We start from the raw sequence: 13,000 nt of genomic DNA on the forward strand, positions 1-13,000 counted from the left end.
TCACTGTCACTGCTGGACTGAGAATAGTCCACCAACCAAAAATATCCAGCCAACAGCGCCACATGGGCACTGTCCTGTGACCACTGATGAAGATTTAGAAGGCAGCAAACGGCAGCAATAGATGAGCGATCGTCTCTGACTTTACATCTACAAGGTGGACCAACTAGGTAGGAGTGTCTAATAGAGTGGACAGTGAGTGGACACGGTATTTAAAAACTCCAGCAGCGCTGCTGTGTCTGATCCACTCATACCAGCACAACACACACTAACACACAACCACCATGTCAGTGTCACTGCAGTGCTGAGAATGATCCACCACCCAAATAATACCTGCTCTGTAGTGGTCCTGTGGGGGTCCTGACCATTGAAGAACAGGGTGAAAGCAGGCTAAAAAGCATGCAGAGAAACAGATGGACTCCAGTCAGTAATTGTAGAACTACAAAGTGCTTCTATATGGTTCAATTGATTTTGTTCTGTGAAATACAGATATTTTATTCCTTACAAAAACTGCCAGAACGGATCGTTGGGAAGCAGTTGTGTACACATTATTTAGATCTTGGCACAGATTTTAATTTTTAATGAGGTTAAAACATCTGCAGTGTTACTTTGGCATTGAGTTTCAGTTGACTTTACCAGTTTGCTAGGATCAACGTTTAATTTAAGATCTAACTCATTTTCCAGTCAGTATGCAGTACTTAGCATAATGCCAGTTGTGCTTTGTTAGATTTAACCCCCACGTACTAGTTATAAGTGTTTTACCATGCTTTAGGTATAGCAGTAACTCGACTTTTACTTCATCTATATTGTTTTACTGTATTGATTATTTAATAATGGAGATGAAGTCTTATATTTAAGCAGGATTTCCTGTCTGTTCATTGATAAGGCATTAAATTCCCATGGTCATTGATAAACATTGGAACAACTTATTTTTACCAATTCTTTTGCCAGCATCCTTTTGATGTGGTTTCTGAAAACTTAGATGGGTACATGGTACTCTTCTTGTGTATGCCTGCCTCTAGAAGTGGTGTGGCAACAAATCCTTTGTGCTTCTGTCACAAGAAACCCATCCTGGACATGAGTAGCATCCAACACTGGTGTATTATACACGGTTGGATGAGATATACATCGACCAGGCATAACATTATGACCACTGACAGGTGAAGTGAATAACACTAATTATCTCTTCATCACGGCACCTGTTAGTGGGTGGGATATATTAGGCAAAAATGGGCAAGTGTAAGGATTTGAGTTCGACAAGGGCCAAATTGTGATGGCTAGACGACTGGGTCAGAGCATCTCCAAAACTGCAGCTCTTTTAAGGTGTTCCTGGTCTGCAATGCTCAGACTTTCAAAAGTGGTCCAAGGAAGGAACGGTGATAAACTGGCGACAGGGTTATGGGCGGCCAAGGCTCATTGATGCACGTGGGGAGCCGATCCAACAGACGAGCTACTCTAGTTTAAATTGCTGAAGAAGTTAATGCTGGTTCTGATAGAAAGGTGTCAGAATACACAGTGCATCACAGTTGCAGGGCTGTTTTGGCGGCAAAAAAGGGGACCAACACAATATTAGGAAGGTGGTCATAATGTTATGCCTGTATAAGTGGATCATAAATAGCCCGTGTGCATCTAATGGAACTTTACTGAATTGTAGTGTGTATATATGTATACCTGTATTTGCTGTTTTGCTCTTTAACTCTGTGCATCACGTGGCTGAAGCAGACGTTTGCAGAAGCTGACAAGAACGGAGATGGCAGCTTGAGTATAAGCGAGGTGCTCCAGCTCCTACACAAGCTTAATGTTAACCTACCACGGCAGAAAGTAAAGCAGATGTTCAAGGTAAATCATCTGAAATTGTCTTAAGCTAGGTCTCTTGGTTCGATTTCCCGGCATGGGTTTCCTTTGGGTGCTCAGATTTGAGCCGTGTGAGTGTGTGTGTCTGCCTTGTGATGGACTGGTGACCTGTCTGGCGTGCTTACCTGTCGCCCAATGAATCTGACCCACTGTGACCTTATGAATGATATTTGACGTATATTTAATAATTAGGACTGGCGTCCACATAGTTTTGGCTCCATATTGTAACTCAGTATGGTTCTAAGGCTCCACCTAATTGACAGCCGTGAAAATTGTATCACGGACTGTGAAATGAGACGTTTCCCGTGTAATATGAAATTTGCTGTGAATTTCAACATTTAATGTTTGTGTTTAGGGCGGCACGGTGGGTCGGTGGGTAGCACTGTCGCCTCACAGCAAGAAGGTCCTGGGTTTGATCCGTGTCTCCGTGTCTGTGTGGGTTTCCTCCGGTGGGTCCACAGTCCAAAAACATACAGTCAGGTTAATTGGAGACACTGAATTGCTCAATAGGTGAATGGGTGTGTGTGTATGTGTGTGTTACTGTGTGCCTTGTGCCCATTGAAAAGCTGGGATAGGCTCCAGCACCCCCCCACCCCACCCCCAATTGGATAAGTGGTTAAGAAAGTGAGTGCTTGTGTTTAACGAATTAACATTTTTCATTTGTGTAGCGTTCAAGTGCTCATGTTTACTGGTTAATTTGCACTATGAGGCGGTCCTAGCAATCCTACGGCAATTCAGTTAGCAATCGGTTAGTCAAAATGTCCAAGATGTCGAAGTTTAAAGCAACTAAAAACACGACTCGGGTAGGTGAGTTTGGAAAACTCGCAACCAATTCTGTGGACGCAAGGACGAGTATTTTTGTATTTGAGACGGAGCCTCGTACTGTCGCTGAACGTTCTAGGTTTACATTCAAATATTAAGGTAGCTGTGCTGTGTATTGTAGCTTCCATTTATTCTATCTTTCAATTTATGAGTGTTATTTAATGACCGCCGTGAAATGTGGCGCTTCTTTAAAAATCTGTGATTTTTTCTGCCTGCCAGCTGAGTCGGTTGAGCGGCTACATGAACAACGGTTGGCCTGTTGTTCAGATAGGGGTGGGATTAAGCCGGATGGGGATTCTCTCTCAGACTAGTGCGATTACGACCTCTGCTGGCTGGTTGGTGGCGCCTGCACGGAGATGGGAAAGGAGTGCGGTAGAGGGTGTGGCTCTCCGTACACAGCGCTGTACTGCACTGCACTCGTCAAGTGTAGGTGATAAGATGTTCGATTGCTGTGCACGTGTCGGAGGGGGCATGGAGCAGCCTCGTACTCCCCAATCAGGAGCAGGGATTAGCATTAGTGAGAGGATCATTGACGGGCAGAGAAAGGGGGGAAAAAAATCTGTGATTTTTTAAATCTTCCTAGATCTACCAGTACTAGCATTGTTGTGTCTCAATGTTTGCATGAAATTTGACGACTGATTATTAGCAAGGCTGGATTAGTGTGTGTGTGTGTGTGTGTGTGTGTAAGTACAGTATGTGGTGTAGATCTCACCTCGGCTAAGCTTCACAGTCCATCAGGACCCTGCCCATCTGCTCTACATGCACACAGATGGCTATCAGTGTAGGACAAAATAGAGCACAGCAATCCGGCCCTGTGTTGATCTGTATCTGTACGCCAGGACAATTGTCATACTTGCGATTATATCTATATATATATATCTATATATATATATATATATACGTATATATATACATATATATACACTGATCAGCCATAACATTAAAACCACCCCCTTGTTTCTACACTCACTGTCCATTTTATCAGCTCCACTTACCATATAGAAGCACTTTGTAGTTCTACAATTACTGACTGTAGTCCATTTGTTTCTCTACATGCTTTGTTAGCCCCCTTTCATGCTGTTCTTCAATGGTCAGGACTCTCCCAGGACCACTACAGAGTAGGTATTATTTGGGTGGTGGATCATTCTCAGCACTGCAGTGACACTGACATGGTGGTGGTGTGTTAGTGTGTGTTGTGCTGGTACGAGTGGATCAGAGACAGCAGCGCTGCTAAAGCTGCTAAATTAGTCCACCAAGCAAAAATATCCAGCCAACAGCACCCTGTGGGCAGCGTCCTGTGACCACTGATAAAGGTCTAGAAGATGACCAACTCAAACAGCAGCAATAGATGAGCGATCGTCTCTGACTTTACATCTACAAGGTGGACCAACTATGTAGGAGTGTCTAATAGAGTGGACTGTGAGTGGACATGGTATTTAAAACCTCCAGCAGCATTGCTGTGTTTGATCCACTCATAGCAGCACAACACACACTAACACACCACCACCATGTCAGTGTCACTGCAGTGTTGAGAATGATCCACCACCTAAATAATACCTGGTCCTGTGGGGGTCCTGACCATTGAAGAACAGGGTGAAAGGGGGCTAACAAAGCATGTAGAGAAACAGATGGACTACAGTCAGTAATTGTAGAGCTAAAAGTGCTTCTATATGGTAAGTGGAGCTGATAAAATGGACAGTGAGTAAGAAGGCATCAATCATAGACATAAAACAGGGATAAATGCACTAAACAGGGAGCTTGGTTGGTGCAGAGGTCTAATATGCTAGCACACGACCGCTGGCATCCCTCGAATATCAACAGTCCCACCGATCTAAAAAACACTCGTCTCCGTTTCAGGCTGGGAAGGTCAAACCTGATTTCTTGACCCTGCTGTTGCAATATGCTAGCTCCCGCGGCACCAGCTGAGATTCGGGACGACTCACTTAGAGATTAGCTTGACCCTCCATGCGCAATAAAGCTCTGTGTGAGGTTTCACCACTGGCGGGTTACTACTGCACTCGTGTCTTATGGGACCTGTGATGATCTGAGGTCAGAAGCAGATGGTGCGAGCGGCAGAGGATTGCGATAAGCAACAGGGAACTGGAAATGACTAGATTAAGGAGATAAAAGGAAAGGGCGGCTAAGCTAAAAACCCAAAAAACTTAACCCTTTGACCCAGAAAGTGTGTGAATGTTGGCCTTCTGCTCTTGATATCTTGTTTTGAATCTGTACCACACAGATCGTCTACTTGTGACCTTGCTCGCTTCCTCTGCTTGACTGTGGACTGTTTTATTAAGCAGTGATTCTGAGACGTTTAGCGTCTCTCAGTTCTCAGTGTGGTGAAGAGCTGAAGGAAGAGACGCCGCTGTTTTTATAAACTTTTTCCAGCTCAATGAAGCGCTGTTGTTTTTTTGTGAACGCGGGCATTGATGATCTGCTATTAATGGAGACCTAAAGTATAAAACTTAAAGATGGTGATCCAGCAGTTCCATGTGGCCATGAGAAATATGATAGATAGATAGATGTACAATGAACTCAGAAAGTGATATCATAATAAAGTGGCTGGGTGATGACATCACAAGATTCTGAGTCTCCCTTTCTATTAAGCTCCCAAGCACAACTGAACATAAACAAGCTTGATTGCTCTTCCTCTCAGTCAGTTATGTCATTTATTGATTATTATTATTATTTTATTATTTATAAGAGTCCCTAGTTCTTAAATTATTAAAGATGCTCATAAGGTATATAAAACATGGTTGTTTTACAGTTAGTGACAATCTTCAGTATTAACAGCCAATCACATGTAATCAATAAATAATCAGACCAGTTTGACTGTAGCTCCAGTTGAAATCCAACCTGGATATAATCCAACCTATATACCATTTTTTGTATATATATATATATATATATATATATATATATATATATACATATACTGTATATACAGTATATATATCAGCAGTGCTGAGAATTACCCACCACCTAAATAATACCTGCTCTGTAGTGGTCCTGTAGTGGTCCTGACCATTGAATAAGAGCATGAAAGGGGGCTAACAAAGCATGCAGAGAAACAGATGGACTACAGTCAGTAATTGTAGAACTACAAAGTGCTTCTATATGGTAAGTGGAGCTGATAAAATGGACAGTGAGTGTAGAAACAAGGAGGTGAAGGATATGAGCGAGTTTGACAAGGGCCAAATTGTGATGGCTAGACGACTGGGTCAGAGCATCTCCAAAACTGCAGCTCTTGTGGGGTGTTCCCGGTCTGCAGTGGTCAGTATCTATCAAAAGTGGCCCAATGAAGGAACAGTGGTAAACCGGCGACAGGGTCATGGGCGGCCAAGGCTCATTCATGTGGTCCGAGCCAACAGACAAGCTACTGTAGCTCAAATTGTTGAAGAAGTTAATGCTGGTTCTGATAGAAAGGTGACAGACTCCATGCCTTGACAGATCAGGGCTGTTTTGGCAGCAAAAGGAGGACCAACACAATAGTACAAAGGTGGTCATAATGTTATGCCTGATCGCATACTGGAGAAGAAGGGTTGACACAGGCTTGCTGCTGATGATCCTGATGTATTAGATAATGCAAACATGAATAAAATCTCCACCTAGACCAACTGTCGCAGTTTCTTTGTTTCTTCTATATATTGTTCTTTACTGACAGAACACTGTTTCCTACAGGAGGCAGATACAGATGATAACCAGGGGACTTTGGGCTTTGATGAGTTCTGCTACTTCTACAAGATGATGTCGACCCGGCGAGATCTGTACCTCCTGATGCTCACCTACAGCAACCATAAGGACCACCTGGATACAGACGACCTGGCACGCTTCCTCGAGAATGAGCAAAAGGTGATGCTGAGTGTCAATCAATGTGATGTTCCAAAAAAGGCCAAATCCCAAAGTGTGTCAACGTTTAAAGATTAGGCAATGACTAAATAATATATCTACACATCAGAAATGCACTTTTCCATAATCAGACCTGGAGGAGGACACAATTAACTTTGGCCTTCAAACAGAGAAGGCTAACATTTACTCAAGGATCATTGTTGTACCAGTATTTATTAATCATTAAGTCCTCAAATCTTTAATTCAATGCCACCTCCATGCCAACTGTTAGAAAGGTGTGAGGTGTTTCCACTTAGCCTTCCCTGAGTGTGTCCCTCGACCCTTTCTTATCCTGCTAACCAGGGTTTACACAGCGGTGAAGACCCCACCCACTTATTAGTCCGGTCTTTCCCTGCCAGCAGAGCTGAGACTTGAACTCTGATCTATACACCGATCAGCCATAACATTAAAACCTCATTGTTTCTACACTCACTGTCCATTTTATCAGCTCCACTTACCACATAGGAGCACTTCATAGTTCTACAATTACTGAATGTAGTCCATCTCTTTCTCTACATGCTTTGTTAGCCCCCTTTCATGCTGTTCTTCAATGGTAGATATTATTTGGGTGGTGGATCATTCTCAGCACTGCAGTGACACTGACATGGTGGTGGTGTGTTAGTGTGTGTTGTGCTGGTATGAGTGGATCAGACACAGCAGCGCTGCTGGAGTTTTTAAATACTGTGTCCACTCACTGTCCACTCTATTAGACACTCCTACCTAGTTGGTCCACCTTGTAGATGTAAAGTCAGAGACGATCACTCATCTATTGCTGCTGTTTGATTTGGTCATCTTTGAGATCTTCATCAGTGGTCACAAGTTGCTTCCCATGGGGCGCTATTGGCTGAATATTTTTGGTTGGTGGACTATTCTCAGTCCAGCAGTGACAGTGAGGTGTTTAAAAACTCCATCAGCATTGCTGTGTCTGATCCACTCATACCAGCACAACACACACTAACACACCACCACCATGTCAGTGTCACTGCAGTGCTGAGAATGATCCACCACCCAAAGAGTCCTGACCATTGAAGAACAGCATGAAAGGGGGCTAACAAAGCATGCAGAGAAACAGATGGACTACAGTCAGTAATTGTAGAACTACAAAGTGCTCCTATATGGTAAGTGGAGCTGATAAAATGGACAGTGAGTCAATCAGTGAGTTATCGGTGTATATACATCTCCAGCAACCTGAAGTCGTATACTCCCCCACCACCTACTGTGTACTCTGCATTAACGTGGCCTCGCGCCCTCTTTTTCAACTCAGGCGTGATATTTGACAAGCTTAGCGATGAATATGCATCCTGACTTTATTGCTCTGCTCCCTAGAAATCTCATCACACTCTGAATACCCTTGTGTATTACAGGAACTATTTTAAACTCAGAGCATGCAAATTAGATTAAACTTGGCTTTAGAAGAACAATCATTTGAATCTGGCTTTGGATCCACTCTCGTTGCATCACATACAAAACTAAAAGGTGGTTCCTAATAAGGTTCTGGAACCTGAAATCTGCTGCTGGTGTAAATGTAGTGATGCAACACTGACTACCAAGTTCCAAAATGCATTAAGTAATGGTGTGCTGAATTTGATGTGAAAGAAATTCACGGGACTGTACAACCCCCTGACCTTAACGCCGCATTCATTTATAAAAGGAATAAAACAAAAACAAACACCCACAATCAGGATTCAAAAAATATATATAGTCAGGCTGGGCACCTACACAAACAATGATTGGCTCGGCTGTCGGGTTGGATGCCGGAAGGAATTCCTCATAACTGATGCAATTATGCCCTCTGCTGGCTGATCGATGGTGCCTACACAGAGACGTGGAATAAACGGGATCAGTGCGTGACTCTTTATATGTGACACTGAGCCTATATGAACTCTCAAGCAGGTTAAAAGATGCATTTGGCCACTGTACACATCTTCTAGGTCAGGACTGGAGGTCAGGACCAGTAAAGAGAGGAATTGGATACGACTTATTTGTACGGCTTGTTGCTTTGCTCGACCAGTCGATGTGACCTCCCAGTATTAACCAATTGAATGCCGCATTCGTTTATAAAATGGATAAAATAAAAACAAATACCCACAATCAGGTGGGTATTTGTCAGGCTGGGTGCCTACACAAACAATGATTGGCTCGGTTGTCGGGTTGGATGTCGGAAGGGATTACTCATAACTGAAGCAATTATTACCTCTGCTGACTACACAGAGACGGGGAATAATGGGGATCAGTGCGTCACTTCATATGTGAGACTGAGCGCCATATGAACTATTGAACAGGTTAAAAGATGCAGTCAGCTACTGCACACGTCTCGGAGGGGGCATCTTCTAGGTCAGGACTGGAGGTCAGCATAATAATAATAATAATAATAACAAACGACAAGACTACACAAGACAAGTTTAAACAAGACAAGACCAGATACAAAGACACGTGACCTATGCTAAGCTAGATGCTGAAGCTAACTAAACACACAAGAGCAAAGCTAAACACATAAAACAGGAACCTAAACCCTAAGCTAAGCTAACAAGGAACATTGACTAAAACAAAACATGAACAGGACTAACTTTAAACAAGACTTATAAACATGAACAATAGTAAACGAACAGGAGCTAACAGGCAGGAGCTAACAGGCAGGAGCTAACATGACCAAGGTCGAAAACCAAACCAAATCAAAATAGTATCCCATGCAGGATCCACAGCTACCTCTTAAATGTCCTAAGCATTCCTCTCAAACTAGGTGCTGCTGTGGATACTTAGAGAGAGCGGCATGGCACGTAAACATGGCTCCAGGAGCTTAAAGAGGCTGGATTTGTGACACGGCAGCAGTAGAGAGGGGAATTGGATACGACTAGATTGGGAGGAAAATTGGAAAAAATCCAAACTAATTGATAATAGGGCTCAGTGCGTGACTCTTCATATGAAAGACTAAGCCCTATATGAACTCTCGAGCAGGTTAAAAGATGCAGTCAGCTACTGCACATGTGTCAGAGGGGGCGTGTGTTAGTCAAGGCTCTCTTTGGTCAGGACTGGAGGTCAGTAGCAGTAGAGAGGGGAATTAGATACGACTAGATTGGAAGGAAAATGCAATGTTTAATTAACAAGGATGTGGTTGGGTTGTTAGGGTGTGTAGTTTATTTGACGTAGACAAATAAATAATACAAGAAAAAAATGAAGTAGGGGTCATAATGTTTACAGTTAGTGATGTGAGATCTGTAACTGGAGTGTAGCATCTCAGCTAACGGCTTATCGCTTTACTCGACCAGTCGATGTGACCTACCAGTATTAACTTGGTTTAAGCCGATTGAACGCCGCGCCTAAACGAATAATGATTGGCCCCTCTGTGGGGATGGATACTGGAAAGGGATTTCTCATAACTGATGCAATTATGACCTCTGCTGGCTGATCGATGGTGGCTGCACAGAAATGGGGAATAAGGGGGATCAGTGTGTGACTCTCCATACGCGAGACTGAGCCTCATATGAACCCAACTCAATGCAGTTGGCTACTGCACACGTGTCGGAGGGGGCGTGTTTTAGTCATGGCTCTCCTCATTCAGGACTGAGGGTCAGCAGCAGTAAAGAGGGGAATTGGATATGACTAGATTAGGAGGAAAACTGGAAAAAAAGACGTTGTAACTATACGTTTGAGCAATTGAGGATTAAAGGCCTTGCTCAGGGGCCCAACAGTGGCGAATTGGCGGTGATAAGGCTTGATCCTGCAACCTTCTTATTACTAGTCCAGTACCTTAACCACTAAACTAACACTGCCATTCTCACCATTGAAGCTCACTGTTGGTCCTCTGATGCTCTCATCTCCAGCTTGGAATAAAAAGAGTCATAAGTAGCCAAACATGCACACCATGTAGTGCTCAACCGAGACTCGTCTGCTGGCTGCTGATTGGAATGAATAGAAATCTGATAAACTACAGTAATAAGCCAATTTGAAAACCAGCTGTCTACCCAAGCAGTCGCAAGTGAGAACGTTTCTCAATAGAATGACATTATTCCGGTCTATTGAGTTTCATTTCTCATTTAATTTCACGTAATGATCATGTTCCTGCTTGGTGATGTAAAATGTGGCTGTGTGTTGCTTAATTGTGATGTGTATTGATTGCAGATGACCAAGGTGATGAAAGAGCACTGCCTCGAAATTGTCTCCAAGTTCGAACCCTGTTCGGAAAATCAGAAGCAAGGGGTCCTAGGGATTGACGGTATGAAGGCTTTAAATGAGACTTACATAAACATAACTTCATCTACAACCCCAAATCAGAAAAAATTGGAACAGTGTAGAAAATGCAAATAAAATTAAAATGCAGTGTTCCTTACATTTACATTGATTTTTATTTGATTGCAGACAGGATGAACCTGAGATATTTCATATTTTGTCGGCTAAACTTGATTTCATTTGTTAATAAACCTCCATTCCTGCATTTCAGGCCTGCAACACATTCCAGAAAAGTTGGGACGGAGGCAATTTAGGGCTAGTAATGAGGTGAAAACACTAAATAATTATCTGATTCCAAACAGGTGATGTCAACAGGTGATTTTAATCATGGTTTGGAGTCTTTGATGAGAAAAGATGATCAGAGGATCTCCAGTTTGTCAACAAATGTGTGAGAAAATGATTCATATGTTTAAAAACAATAAACCTCAAAGAAAGATTAGAAGGGATTTGCATATTTCTCCCTCTACAGTGCATAATATCATTAAACGATTCAAGGAATTGGGAGGAATTTCAGTGTGTAAAGGCCAAGAGTGCAAGCTTAAGCTGAATGCCCGTGATCTTCGATCCCTCAGACGGCACTGCATCAAGAACCGCCACTCAACAATCGCTGATATAACCACATGGGTGAGGGATTACTTTGGCAAATCTTTGTCAAGCACTACAATACAGAGTTACATGCACAAATGCCACTTACAACTTCACTGTGCAAAAAAAGAAGCCTTATGTTAACCATGTCCAGAAGCGGCGTTGACTTATCTGGGCTCGGAGGCATCTAGGATGGACCATCACACAGTGGAAACGTGTATTGTGGTCAGATAAATTAGCATTTGGAAAAAATGGATGCCATGTGCTCCGGACCAAAGGTGAAAAGGACCATCCAGACTGTTATCAGCAAAAGCCAGGGTCCGTCATGGTATGGGGCTGTGTCAGTGCCCTTGGCAAAGGTCATTTACACTTCTGTGATGGCAGCATTAATGCAAAAAAGTACATTGAGATCTTAGAGCAACATGTGCTCCCTTCAAGACGTCGTCTTTTCCAGGGATGTCCAGCATTTTTCAACAAGACAATGCAAAACCACATGCTGCACACATTACAAAGTCATGGCTGAGGAAGAAGAGGGTACGGGTACTGGACTGGCCCGCCTGCAGTCCTGATCTGTCCCCAATAGAGAATGTGTGGAGAATTTTAAGACGAAAAATGCCTAATTGTCTGTCGCCAAGTGTGGTGAAAAAGAATGGCAACATTACAATATGGTAAATGCTTTACTGTCCCAACTTTTTCTGGAATGTGTTGCAGGCCTGAAATGCAGGAATGGATGTTTATTAATAAATGAAATAAAGTTGAGCAGATAAAACATGAAATATCTCAGATTCATGCTGTCTGCAATGAAATAAAAGTCAAAGCAAATGTACTGTACATCATTGGCTTATTGACACGTCAAAAGAAAAGCCACCACTCAATTGCGGAACATCCAGCCCTGACATGCTAGTTAATTACTTAGTTAATTACTAAGTTTTAATAACTGTTCACGCTGTCAACATGCCAGCTCTGAGTGGTCGGGTCACCACGCTTTTATTTCGAAGAGTAGGAGAAATTAATTTCATTAAGCAAACTATCAATATGGTAATTTTCTAGTTCATTGGGTTGCACCACAATTATATCAATTAAGATTTTAATTTTGTGTGCTGTCCACACTATCCTGACTACCCACTGTCATGCCTTCCTTTTTGGGTTAATGGAAGTGGCCACCCTAACATTTACACAGTTTTGAAACATTCCATAATAAGCAGGTTGGTAACAGGTCAGGGTCTCATGATTGGTTCAAAAAGGAGGCTCGCCAAAGACTCTCTGCAAGGACAGATGAACCACGGCTCATTGCTAAAGTGAGAATTATCAGTCAGTTTAAAAAGAACATTTCTCAATCTACAACCCAATCTGAAAAAGTTGGGACAACATGGAAAATGCAAAAGATGACGTCTTGAAGGCAGCATATGTTGCTCTAAGATCTCAATGTACTTTTCTGCATTAATGCTGCATCACAGAAGTGTAAATGACTTTTGCCAAGGACACTGACACAGCCCCATACCATGACAGACCCTGGCTTTTGCACATGTTGCTAATAACAGTCTGGATGGTCCTTTTCGTCTTTGGTCCTGAGCACACGGCGTCCATTTAAAAAAAAACCTGGAATGCTGATTCATCTGACCACAAT

General features: G+C 42.7%; 1 protein-coding gene across 1 annotated transcript in view; it reads left to right on the plus strand.

Annotated features, from left to right (window-relative positions):
* plch2a (phospholipase C, eta 2a) overlaps nt 1-13,000 on the plus strand; it is a 242,407-nt gene that overhangs the window by 167,660 nt on the left and 61,747 nt on the right. Inside the window, exons 4-6 of the mRNA XM_062998522.1 lie at nt 1,707-1,836; nt 6,355-6,525; nt 10,681-10,774. Of these exons, the coding sequence (XP_062854592.1) occupies nt 1,707-1,836; nt 6,355-6,525; nt 10,681-10,774 (395 nt within the window). The remainder of the gene's footprint in view (nt 1-1,706; nt 1,837-6,354; nt 6,526-10,680; nt 10,775-13,000) is intronic.

The sequence above is a fragment of the Trichomycterus rosablanca genome, chromosome 7 (genome assembly GCF_030014385.1).
Source record: "Trichomycterus rosablanca isolate fTriRos1 chromosome 7, fTriRos1.hap1, whole genome shotgun sequence".
Classification (NCBI taxonomy): Eukaryota; Metazoa; Chordata; class Actinopteri; order Siluriformes; family Trichomycteridae; genus Trichomycterus; species Trichomycterus rosablanca.